At 50.2% G+C, this 13,561-nt stretch overlaps 1 protein-coding gene across 5 annotated transcripts in view; it reads right to left on the minus strand.

The window, feature by feature from the left end:
- TXNRD2 (thioredoxin reductase 2) overlaps positions 1–13,561 on the minus strand; it is a 94,843-nt gene that overhangs the window by 57,140 nt on the left and 24,142 nt on the right. For all 5 annotated transcript variants that reach the window (XM_074206501.1, XM_074206497.1, XM_074206496.1 and 2 more), the window contains exon 11: positions 10,598–10,772. In XM_074206501.1, the coding sequence (XP_074062602.1) occupies positions 10,598–10,772 (175 nt within the window). The remainder of the gene's footprint in view (positions 1–10,597; positions 10,773–13,561) is intronic.

Genomic DNA, 13,561 nt, shown 5'->3' on the forward strand with positions numbered 1-13,561 from the left:
AGTGAAAGAAAAACCATTTAATTAGGAAAGATTTAAGTGCCAGCAGAAATAGGAGCAGGGGAGAGAGAGAGAGAGAGAGAGAGAGAGAGAGAGAGAGAGAGAGAGAGAGAGAGAGAGAGGAGAGATAAACTAGATAAAAGTCTGCATGCCAGTCTATGGGATAACACTGTTCCCAAATCACTGGGTAGCATTTATATGGGGCTTCCATGTGCTGGGCATTGTCCTAACAGAGGACATTCACAGGCTGAACCAGGGGTGCATGAAGACTTTTGGGACATCCTGGACTTTTTAACAGATCCTTGGCTGGAATAAAAATGGAATAAAGGCAGAATCCCAGACTGCTAGCCTAAAGAGCGGCTTACCAGCAGCACATCAAGGCAGCATGGTGCAGATATAGCTTGGGAGAAACAACTTAACCTCCAGCAAGTGATGCTCTCAGCAGAAGTATCCAAGCAGGACAAAACTCAGGAAGTAGTGGGACTCTCACTCCCTAGAGGACCCTCGGGGGGGGGGGGTCCCTTCTGCTCCTCAGGACTTTTCAGTAAATGATGGATCCCTGTGGCTTTAGAATCCTCAGACAAAACTATCCCTCACAGCCTTCCTATTGTGGCATCCAAATTTGAGGGCAAGTGTTTTCTTAGGAGGGTCTTTGGCCGGCATTTTCAGAGCCAATTCTCCAGCCTCCTTCTTCTCTCACTGGCCAGCCTCCTATTCTCCTTGTATTTCAGCACCATGGTGCGGGATGGTACTTGACTCTCAAGACAGAGATCCTGGCTTCAGGTGCTGGCTCTGACTCCTAGTACCCAGCCATGTGTTAAGGCTCTGAACCATAAGGAGGAGCCACTAGTGCCTCCTTCTCCTCATAGAGAGTTGAAGATGTGTCAAGGACAAAAGGTCTCCAAGAGGAGGCACCTGAGTGACCAGAGAAGGGACTGCCCATGTCACTATTGGGCAAATTTCCAAAGACTTAGAGATTTGGGGAATCCACTGGTGGGGGTGGCTGAAGCAGTGATGACTGGATGACAGATGAGGACATCTGCTGAGAGATACATCAAGGAGCAACCAAACATTATATCAAGGAAAGAAAGCCTGGCAACTCAATGAGGGCACCAATACTTGAAACTTGTTAGAGAGATCACTAAGGGGCACTTCAGGAAGAACATACTCCTGGCTTGGGGGGATTTTCCTCTAACAATCCTCTTTCCATACCTGTTTAGTAAATTCACTTTCTAAAAGTCAATTAAGTCTGGCTGTTAAACAATGGAAAGTACACCAGTGGGGGCCTGTGAGCAACACTACTAGAAACCCCAGCCACCTTCAAGGTTAGCCTAGAACTCTGAGGACATAACAGGAATTACCTTCTGAAGACCCAGCTTGCTGGTGCTGGGTGAATGAACCTAAAGGAGTTACCACCAAGAAAGAGGTACTTGCAGGATAAATACAGAATAGATGGAAGTCATCCCAATAGGAAAAGCTAATGGCTAAGAAGAAACAGGATCACAGCACCTCAGCTTTTCACAGATGGCTGTGAAACTTGTCTCTGTTCCCTTCTCTTGGCTCAGCTGTTTGTATAAATGGGGCAGACCTGGCACTAAGCACAACTATGGAGCCCATAGACTGTGGCCTGGGACCTGTGATCTGCCTCCACAGCCACGCTGCTCCTTGGATGAAACAAAACAGGAGATGTTCAAACAACAGGTAAAATCTGATGCTGTGCACTACTGAAAAATGCACATCCTGGCACCGGTGGTAGAGAAGGATCTTGGACGAGGTACAAGGAGGAGGGAAGCTCAAGCTGGAAGCCTTAAAGCAGATTTCCTTTTTCTTTTCTAACCTTAAGTCAGATCCTTGGAGGTCTATTCTTTTGTTTGCTTATGTTTTTTAAATATCCATCTTTGAGCCTTGAGAAAAAAAAAGTGGTGGTGGTAATGGCAGCTTCTGAGTACCTTTTCTTTGTTTAAGGACAAGGATTAATGATGAACTCCAAGATCTTGGCTGATAAAACGTGCTCTGATCACTATTTCAGACTGAGACTTAACACCATGTAGAAGACAAGATGTTAATTGCTGAATGTTAACCCAGATCCTGGGAGGAAAATCTAAAAAACATTTATAAACATGATTTGAGCAAGTGATCTCTGGGGCTCCCAACTGCCCACTTCACCACCTTCTGCATATGTCCAGGAATGAGAAAGACCTTAATGAAGGTCCATCTCATCACACTATCAATGGACATCTAGAACCCTATCCAATAGTTCTGATGGCAGAGTTTGGCCTGGTATGAGGAAGGGTGTGATAGCTGGGAAACAGCATGCGCTTCCCCTGAAGGGTCCAACCCTGGGAGAGAGGCAACAGAATGACCCAAGAAATTCACAGCTTCCACTGGGGAACCAGCCATAGAAATCCAGTTTTAGGCGCTCCTCCCTTTCCTCTCACTGTCTGAGGGCCAGTATCCTCACACCCTTGGAGACATCCAGGATTCCTCATTCTTTCTCATCCCCTATGGTCACACTGGTGCCAAGGCCCATAGATATCAGCTCTGTGGCACCTCCTGGCCATTTCACCTTTGTAACATCCCATGTTCATCTCACCTCTGCAGCCCCTCCTGTACAATGAGAGGGGTCTGCTGGTCTCAAGCCTCACCCTGCTCCAATCCAACTTCAATTCAGCCACTTTTCCTAAAGCCAAGGTGAAACCATATCACCCCCTCCTCAGGAAACCTCAGTGCCTCTTGGTTATCTCCTCAGCATGACATTTAAGGCTCTTCCTAACTGGCCTTCCCAGTCTCTTCCACGTGCCTGTGGCCTCCAGGCTGCTCCTCACACATCCTGTCTGTGTCCCATCTTGATACCTCCCCCTGGGTTTGTCCCAATGATCACAGGACCCCCCCCCCCCAAGGGGGGAAAGGATTTGCTGAAGGTCCCTAATCAGAAAGTTAGAGCAGGAATCAAAACTAAGTCCCCCATCTCCAGAGCTCTTTCAATCGCGTCATGTTGTCTCTCTACAAAGCAAACTTTTAAGTTTTAAAAGCTTATTTGAACATTATATTGATGACTTTTTGTTTCTCTATTAGTCATTTCCTGATATTTGCTCTGACCTCCTCAGACGGCACATGCCAGATTCCGCATTCATAATGCACCACTTCTCTCCTGGGAAAAGGCAGGAAGACTCACAGACAACAGCTGTGGCCAAAGGCATCCTCTTGGTGACCAGCTTATGACACCAGCAGGTCCCTGCTCTCCATGCACCCAAGACTACCTCCTGAACCATGGCAATGGTCTAAACCGGACCCTTCCTTGCCAGGCTACTTTCCACAAAGTGTTGGCCTGACCTCACCTCTCCCCATCCAACCAGTGCCAGGGGCTAATGAGGAGATCAAGCCTAAGGGTGGTCTGGCCCCTTCCTACTTTTCTAACTTCCTCACAACTCATTCCCAGTCATGACACTCACACACAAGCACACACACATACAGACGTGTGCATACACATATGAATACTGTCACCCAGTCACACAGAGGCAGACATGCAGTCTGTACCCCTGCCCACACATACTCTGCCATCCAGTCACACATACACACTCGCACACAGACACAGACACACACTCTGCCTCCCAGCCATACTCTCTCTCTCCAATCCCCCTACCTGAAATGATCTCCCTCCTCATTTCTTCTGCCTCTTAGAACCCAACTGTTTCCTCCAAGATCCAGGCCCTGCCCCTCCTTCCCCATAGGGGCCCTCCCCAGTAAAGTTCTGTTTGTCCTGATACAGGTACACGCTGTGTCTCCCATTAGACTGAGAGCTCCCACAGGTCAGGGACAGATCTTTCCCAGTTCTTAGCAGAAAGCCATGTATACAGTAAGGACTTAAAAAATACTCGCAACTTGATCATGTGTTCAGCTGGCACATAAATGCACAAAGGATGAGTGCTAAGTGAGAATTAGAGCTGTGAGGTGGCCACTGGTCCTCCTAGCTACTCCTGAGATTTCAGAGGGTGGGGTGGATGGGACCCACAGTTATAAAATACCTCTGGAGGGGGAACAACTGAAGAGGTCCAGCATAAATTAACCAGGGCAGGGGGCCAGCAAAGTGGAGGATACCTTGACAAAGATCACCAGGGGGACAAGCAGAAATGCCATTGTCATCAAAGGATGCTATGGGCCATCTGGACCAGGGGAGGAAAGAGATGACGTGTTTGGGAAACAGATGACAGATGAACCTGGCAAGGAAGCATCACACTGCAGTGACAGGGAACTTCAGTTATCCAGAAAGGCACTAGTGCTCTCCCTTGGCCCAAAGCAAGGCCTCAGTGGATCAGCCTGTCTTACTGAGACAGTCTCTGGGGGACGCTGGTCAAATCCCTGCCTCTCTGGAATTCACAAAATGGGTGGTGGGACGAGATGACCTGACAGGGTCAGAGCTACCAGAGGCCTGAGGCAGGACACAGGACCTCAGACACACCCTTGGAGGACACCTAGGATGAGCAGCTTCAATGAGGAGTCATAGGAAAATGGCTTAGGCACCCCCAGAATGACTGACCTGAGCTTTGGCACACAGGGTTTTATCAGACAGTGCCAACCTCCTTCCTTGAGAGTCCCTGACCTCGGGAGACCAGGGGACCTCCCTCAGGAAATGGGGAAGAACGATGGGTCCCGCAGGCTGCCCACCTGTCCTGTGACCATGACCGAGACAGATGATGGGACAACCCTGCCACCATCCTGGTCTTTGCAGACTCCTCAAAGGAATAAACTGTCACTGTTTACACTCCAACGCTGGACATGAGAGAGGAAGCCTGCATAGGCACATGCCAGAATCTTTCAAACATATTTATCATGCCTGTACTGAAGCCCACTGTTGGTCAAAACACATTTATTAAGTGCCTACTGCATACCAAGCAACAGTGGAGAGTACTCCAGGTCTGTAGTCGGGAAGACCCCTCTGCCTGAGTTCAAATTCTGCCTCCAACACTTCCTAGCTGGTTGACCCTGGGTAACTCACTTCATCCTGTTAGCCTCAATTTCCTTATCTGTCAAATGAGCTGGAGAAAGTCTGCCAAGAAAATCACAGGGGGTCATGGACTGTTGGACACAACTGAACAACACCCCATAATACAAGGTGCCCGGCACCCTGTGAAAACAGAGAAAGGCAAAAAGGCAGTCTTTGCCCTCAAAGAGCTCACAGTCTAATGGGCAAACAGAGGGAAGGCACCAAGATTGAGGAGTAGTTAAAAAAAGAGGAGTTTCTATTTTCTCACCACCCACCTACTATAAAGAAATGTAGACCCACTGTTTCCACTCACAAGCGATCGAGTTGAGGCCTAAGAGCAGGAGAACTAGTGGGAGCCACTAGCGAGTGGGGAGTGGGGAGCATTCACTTGACAGCAGCTTTACAACCATTCTGAGGCCCTGCCTTAATCCCTGAAGGATCCACCATTGCCCCAGATAGGAGTCCCCTTTTCAGATACAAGTCAGAGTGCTCTTCACTGACCACCCCACGGCCAGGGGATGCTGAGGCTCTCCCCACTTCGCCAGGCTGAGCCTGGGTTGGTCCCTTGGCCGTCCGTCTTGGCCAGCCCTCCAGCAGCTTGTGCTTCCCGAGAAGGTGGGATGGGACATAAGCACATCCGTCCTACCACCATCAGCTCTGATGTGATGAGTGCTTTGAAAACCTCCAGCTTTGCACCACTTTAGAAAGTGACTCTAATTGCTAAGATCTCCCACAATCACATCTCATCCCAGTACTCCTGATAGGATTTTGTTAATTAAAGCCCCGAAGCCCTGTAATTCAGGATACAACTGGTTAATTCTCCAGGCTGGATGGCGCTCTCTCCCAACAGGCTGCCTCCTCTCAATCAGCGGCATAATTGGCACATCTGCAGACAGGAAATCCTCCACACCGCTGAGTTTCCCAGTCTATTATCTGGGACACCTGGTGTGGGTGTGTTGATACAGGGAAAAACAATGAATCACAGCCGACTACACTTCAATTAACCAGCTTTAACTGTTAATGTGCTTAATCCAGAAGGGCGGAGTGAGAACAGAACAGAGAGACGGGGCTGCAGGCATGAAAAAGACCTCATTCTCTTGAACTCCATCGTGGGCAGTAGGGGTAACGGCCCAAGCCAAGCCTAGACGTGGGAGGCTGGGGAGGCCAGGGTGCACCAATGGGATTCACTGGAGGGAGGAGGGCCTCATTCAGCCCTTTCAAAATCTGTGCATGGCTCCAAGAATCTCGACACAAGGGTCTGTGGGAGATGCCCATGAGGTGTGCTTGGCAAATCTCAAGGGGTGATGGGAGCTATTACAGGTAGACTTGTTGCGAGCCCTATGGGGAATTTCCATCATTTGAATTGTGGGTATCTCTGCCCAGAAAGAAGTCCTCTCTTTTCTAGCTGCTTTGTTACAGAATATAAAGAAGAGGCCCTGGTACAGAGGAGCTCCCTGAGGCTCCCTCCTCAATCCTCTCTAGGCATTCTGATGCACTGTCCAGCAGATGGCATCTACCTGTCTGAAGGGGAGCAGCCCAGCCTCCAACACAGGAAATTCTCCCTTGGTCCTTACTGGTAGATGGCAGACAGTCACTGGTGGGGGCCAGGTAGGCCCAAGGAAATGGCCCTTGACTCTATGAAGGATGGCCAAAGAACAGTGAGGGCTAAATCACCAGGGAAGGAGCCTGGGAGCCTCACCTCTCCAGCACCCTGGGCTGAACCCATTAGTCTCCTCCATTAAGGATGGGTCCTTCCATGATTGGCTAGTCTAGAAAAAGGGGAGCCCTGAGTACTGCAGACCCTTCCCACCTGCAGCATCTGGAGACTCCCCTAGTCTAAGTCTTTCAATGTAGAGAAGAGAATCCCAAACACCAAGAGATGAGGATGGTTTTTCAAGGAAAGGAGTAACTGGCCCATACACCAGCAGCCAGGCTACTGTGACCTGCCATTCTGGCTAAGTGGAACCAGTGGATGAAGTCTTAAGAACACACCCTTGGGGTACAGGGAGAGTCTTCTGGGGCAGGAGAGGTCGGCCCAAACACGGAGCCTGGATGGAAGCTGTCATTCCCAATCTTCGCTTAACGTTTAAAGACAAATAGCAAAACATGAGAGGGCTAACCCACCTCTGTGGCTTCTGGCCTCAGCAATATTTAAAACTGCTTCTTTCTGATGGTGTATGAAACCTGACAGGTCACGAGAGAAGACGGCCGGAAGGAATGAAGGCATCTGACAAGGTTTCATTACCAACCTGACCTGGATTGTTCTGATGAAAATCTCAGCTGGGCTCTTCATGGCCTGTTTGTCCCGGGGCAGGTGGCCCCCCTTTTGGTCCTTAGGAGAAGGGGTGGGTTGGATGCCATGACTCCATCAGGTGTGGACAGAGCACAGCCTGGGATCAGGAAGGTCTGAGTTCATATCTTGCCTCATGTTTATCAGCTATGTGGCCCTGGGCAAGTCACTTCCCTTCTGTATGCCTCAGTTTTCTCAGTAAAATGGGAATAAAACAGCACTTGCTTCCTACAGTGATGGTGGGAATCAAATGAGATGTTATTTTAAAGAGCTCAGCCAGGGCTTGGCATACAGTAGGGGCTTAAAAGGTGTGTGTTGCCCCCCTTCCTCCATCCCCTTTTGAGGCCCCTTCCCTTTGAAATCTGATCCTGGGAGAAATGAAATGAAATCCTAAAAATTAAGAATGAAATGGAGAATGGTTGGGTGAGCTTTTGGCCACAACATTTTGGCTAAAGGAGGTGAGGAACCTCCATGACAGCTATGGAGGCTCAGCCCCTCCGCTGGCTCAGGGTCCTCAGAGCCTATCCAGACCCCTGAGCCAGCAGGTATCAGCAGGGGTCTGGAGCCCAGGTGTTCTAGGCCATGAGGCAGCTCCCTTGTGTGTCTGGGGCAAGGGCAGTGGCCCAAAGCCCTTCTGGCCCATGAGCCCTGTGAGGTGGGTAGGTGAATGTTGCTTCAGTTTTACAGAGAGGAAAATGGGCTCAGAGAGGATGAATCACAATGTCATGTCATGTCATGTAACATAATGCGAATGGGTCAGCAGATACTTGAAGCCTGGGCCTGGAGCCCCAAGTCCAGCGCCCCTCCCCAACACTCCACTAATCTGGTTCTTAGGTAACATCCTGGTTTCAATTAGCCTGACCTGCAGGCCTGTCCTCTCCAGTGACGCATGGCTTCAAAGCACACTCCCTGTTTGACCCCTGAGGAGAACCATTAAGGAGTCCCAATTCTGGCTAGATCCCAAGTCCACCTGGGTCCAGGCTCCCCTGAATGACTCAGGCCTCTCAGGGTGCTTGTGCCCACTGTCTTCCCCAGGTCATTCACTCAGTCTACTTCAGCCAGCAATGAATTCATTCCTACACTGTATCTTGGAGAGGCACTGTCCAGCAAGGCCTGGCAAGGCCCAAGGCTCCCTTGCCTCACAGGCCAATTTTTTCCTACTGAAGGTAGCTTTGGTCTCTCCACAGGTGACTCCAATAGAACCCTGCCCCACTCCCAAGACCCCAGAGGTCATTACTGAGTTGAGCCTTTGGGTCCAAGATGGGGGGGCTGGGGAGCCAGCCTGTCCTCCACTTCTTAACAGGCCTTTCCATCTCTGATGACCTCATCAGTGCTGACTCTGTTGGTCAGGAGGAAATACAAACGGTAAATCCACAAGGCACTGGAGTAACAAGCACTGACTTCTGTTAGTCTTTGAGTTCATGAGGATCTTGGCCACCAGCTGGGCTCAGACATAGTGACTGAGTGTGGACTCCTAGGGCAGTGGGGAGGTAAAGCACCTGGCAAACCTCAGTTTCCTCATCTGTAAAATGAGGGATCAGTCCCACCGAGCTCAGCTCAAGGCAAGGGCTCCAGGGCAGTCTGCTCCTCTCCGGGAAAGGGCTGTGAATCAAGATCACAGAATTCCCTTCGGGTCCATTCATGGCCCCAGGGCAAGAACCTCGCCTGGAGCTGGCAACTCCTGCAGTCTGCTCACACAAGGCCCCTAAGGCCCAACCTCAGTTTCTTCAGCACTTTGATTAGAGCCTGTGACCCCAGGATGTCTTGTCAGAGAGTAAAGGTGTGGCCAGTCCCTGACTCTGGTCCTGAGTGTGCTGGGCTTAAGGATCCCAGGCTGGGACATCCAGGGAGGGGAGGAGACTTGTTCTGGGACCTCACCCTCCACCCCCAGGGGCTAAGGTCAATCCTACTGACCTCCCCTTGGATATGGAGCCAATGAGATTATAAACACACTTAGGAGTGTTTGCAAAGTGAGTGAGGGTTCTTGCTAGGGAGACAGGCAGTCCCTCTAATCGTGCCTGGGCCACCAAGACCAGGGTGGGGGGTCGAGAGCTAAGGACCCAGACTCCAAGGCACCCAGGGCAGAGATGCCACTGAAGGCAGAGTTCTGGATGGGGAAAGTTTCCCCAGTGGCTCCCCATAGACACATATGGTTTTGGCATCAGAGAGGTGGCTGGAGGAAACTAAGGTTGGCTGAGGAGATGCCTCCCTCTCTCAGGATTTCCTGGCCAACCTCTTGAGAGCGTGCTGTCTGGTGTCTCCCCGTTAGACTGGAAGCTCCTGGAGGACAAGCTTAGCCTAGCACAAAAAGGTGCTTATTTATTTATGGACCTGAGTTCAGCTCTGCTGGGATGCCACCTTGCTGAATGACTTAACTTCCCTAGGCCTCAGTTTCCCTGGTCCGGATGATCCTGAAGACCTACAGCTTGGATGGATGTGCTTTTTGAAGACCTGGGGTTGCTCCACAGAGAGAAGAGGAGCTCTGGGGAGAGGGATGTAATTTCTGTCCTCAAACATCTAAGGAACCGTCCCTTTGAGAACAGCTATTAGCTTTCATCGGGCTAGTAGTGGAAGGCTGAAGTAAGACCAATGGGTGAAAGTTAAGGGATGCACAGTCGTAAAAAAGGAAGAACCTTCTAACAGTTAAGAGTGACCCTGGTGCAGTCTGCACTGATAGGGAATGAGCTCCCCATCATTGAAGGTGTTCAACCAGAGGCTGGGTCAGGCACTTAGAAGAGAATTTTAGGAGGGATTTGCTTCTGGGGTCTTGGATTCTACAAGACTCTACTTTTCTTTTGGGGGGGAGGGACTGATTTTGCAAGGCACTGGGGTTAAGTGATTTGCCCAAGGTCACACAACCAAGAAATTATTAAATGAGTGAGGTCAGATTTGAATTCGGATCCTTCTGACTCCAGGGCCAGTGCTTTATCCACTGTTTCTGTCCCCCCCCCCCCCAATTTCATGTTAAAACAACTTTTAACATTTTTAAGTTTTGAGCTCCAAACTCTATCCATGTCCCCTCCCTAAGACGGTAAGCAATCTGATACAGGTTAAACATGGAAAACATTCTATATTAGTCATTTTGGGCAAGAAAGAATAGGAAAAAATAGAATGTTTTAGGAGACTCTTCTCTTCTGAAAGCCTTGCTCTGCAGAGTACCCAAGGGGGGTGCAGGGAAGCTTACTACCCAGCTCCTCTGTGACCCAGAATCCATGTTAGAAAGGGAACCCTTTGCCCTTGACCCGTCTGGAAAGGCCCAGAGATAGAAATCGAGACACAGAAAAGAACGACCCATTTATCCACATTTCTGGACAGCTCCAACTTACCCACGGCCCACATGACTGTGTCGAAAACATTCGTCTCTTCCATGCCCTCCGCGTGGTTGTTCCAAGTGACTTGGAGGCGGTTGTCTTTGAGTTTTCCCACATTTTTCACTGTGCAATGCTTCAAAAACTTTGTGCCATGGCTCTCCATATAGCTGGTCACCAACTGGGCCATTTGCTGGAAAGGAAAACCCACACCAGTTGACTGGGGAAGGTGCCTCTCTAGCAGGACTTAAGCATGCCACCCTCCAGTCCTGGGCCTCAGCTGAGCACCTTCCTGAGTCAACCTCATCAAGGGATGCCCGCCCTGGGTCCCTAAATGTCCCTAATAGATAAGAGAGCTGAGAAAACAGCTTTGACTTGTTCCCCATGGGGTGTAAAGGCCAGTAAGCACTCTGTATGCCTTAAGAAGGTTCTGCCAGCATACAGTCCAGGGTCAAGCCTACTGTTGAGGCCCGGTGCTGGGAGAAACCCCAGGAATGACCCTGAGAAGGAAGCCCCAGGGGAATGGAGGAAGAGGCTGGAGGATTTTCCAAATGGAGGTAGCCCATCAGTCATCAGCTAATGTGAGAAGGCAACCACTCCTGATGGGATCAGCAAAGATGCCAACTCCCCATGTTCGCCACCACAGGCCTTCACATGCTCTTGGTCTTTATGATCCCCAGTCCCATGGCCAAAGACCCCACAGCATCAGCTATTCCTGAGCTGATCCTGCCGGCTTCCCGAATGTCCTGAGGGAGGCGAGGGAGCAAGGGCAGTGATCTGGTCAGAGAGCCAGCAGGTCTAGGATCAACTCTGGACTCTGCTGTTTAGTGGCAATGGAACCTTGGACAACCCCCTTCCCCACCCTGAGCCTTGGTTTCTCTATCTAGAAACAAGCAGGTGGGGGCTCCTCAAAGTTCCCAGTTCTAGCACTGGTGGCGCTGGGTCTCTTGGTGACTGATGGGTCTGGACTGGGGGTCAACTATCCAGAAGGTGCTTTTGAAGTCATCCCAAGAGTCACGACTCCCCAGGGCCTGAGATGGCAGCAAGAATGGTGGGAATTCATCCTCTGATTTGTGATATGTACATCACACACACACACACACACACACACACACACACACACACACACACACAAACGCGTGCGCGCACGAAGCTGTCTACCAAAGAGAAAAGCGGTCGGCCCTGACCTAGTGACTGCACCAGGAAGGAAGGAGGACAAACGTCCACCCGTGTGCTCCTTCCTAAGGCTTAGGTCACTGTGCGTGTGGAGACGGGCGGTCGAGCATCCAGCCAGCCCAGCTCCTGTGGCCACAACAAATGCAGGGACAGACACAGGAACCTGACCTCAGCAGCTTCCATCCCACAACTTTTCCCTTTGGGGAGAAAATGAGCAGATGTCTCTATTTCACCTCATGTAAAATCTGAGGTCATTAGAATTCACTTATTGCAGAATTTAGGAAATCTTCTGGCCATAAGTAGTGACCATGAGGTCATCCTCCAGCCCTCCTGGCCCCTACTTAAAAACAAGACAACAGCATTCCACATAGATGTCTGGTGACGAGGAGCCGAGGAAGATCCCCAGCTTCTTCACTTATTAAAACATTCATCCTTAGGGTGGCTAGGTGGCGTAGTGGATAGAGCACCGGCCCTGGAGTCAGGAGTACCTGGGTTCAAATCCGGTTTCAGACAACTTAATAATGACCGAGCTGTGTGGCCTTGGGCAAGCCACTTAACCCCGTTTGCCTTGCAAAAACCCTAAAAAAACCCCCCCAAAAAGCAAAACATTCATCCTTAGGGTGGCTAGGTGGTGCAGTGGATAGAGCACCAGCCCTGGAGTCAGGAGGACCTGAGTTCAAATCTGGTCTCAGACACTTAATAATTACCTAGCTGTGTGGCCTTGGGCATGTCACTTAACCCCAATGCCTTGCAAAAAAACTTAAAAAAACAAAACAAAAACAAAAACCACTCATCTTTGAAAGACTCCACAGTCATTCTGGTTAACAGGGTCTTTGAGAGGACAAAGGCCCTGACAGAGGGAATGCTGGACATGGAGTTAGGAAGAGCTGAGTTCAAATCTTACCGAACCCTTCTCTACCTACTACCTGAGGCTTTTCTAAGTCTCCTTAGAAGAAAAGAGGATCGATCATCACCATAAAGTTATCATCTTGTTCAGGGTGGAGCAGTAGAAAGAGCATTGGATTGGGAGTCAGAAGGTCTTGGGTTCAAATTCTGTCTCTGCCTTAGAAATTTGAGGGGACTGACCCTTGCAATTGTAAATCATGGACCTAGAGACCCTGAGGAGCTAGAGGATACCTTGGAGACTTCCTGGGGTGGGGGGAGATGGGAAGGTCCTGGGGGGGGCCAGAGAGGGCAGGATTTATAAGCCCCCACTTTATCTCAGAACACTAGAAGTTGCTCTCAGACTGACATAGGGACAGTGGGGACCCTTGCAGAAGGCAAAAACCCCCATTCTCCTCTGGCCAGCAATGGCATCACTAGGGAAAGAATATACATTGGAGGGTTCAGATCTCAATCTGATGTTTACTACCTGTGTAGCCCCCTGCTCTCACTGAGCCTCAGTTTCCTCATCTGTGACATGAAGGGGCTGAATGAGATGCTTCCTCTTGGTTCAGAAGGGGTCCCTGGGCTTAGATGGTTCTGTCCATACAACAAAAAGACCCCAAGCACAGGCGCAGGGACAGAGGACCAACCCATAGCTGGCAGGAGGTGTCCATCCTTCCCTGGTTGCCGGATGGTGCCAGCTTAGTCTCCAATGAGGTCCTCAGGGGCTGGACCACATGCTAGGGTAAAGGAGGAGAGGGAAGGAATCTCCACACAGAGCCCAGGGGGATTTAAAGAGCCACAGAATCTAAGGCACCACAGATCACACACATGGACGATCTGAGGCCACAGGTTTGGGAAGGGGAAGGGGTGAACGGGTAATCTTTCCAGCTCTGCCACTGACATGGTCACTTAATCTTC

The sequence above is a fragment of the Macrotis lagotis genome, chromosome X (genome assembly GCF_037893015.1).
Source record: "Macrotis lagotis isolate mMagLag1 chromosome X, bilby.v1.9.chrom.fasta, whole genome shotgun sequence".
NCBI classification, from domain to species: Eukaryota; Metazoa; Chordata; class Mammalia; order Peramelemorphia; family Peramelidae; genus Macrotis; species Macrotis lagotis.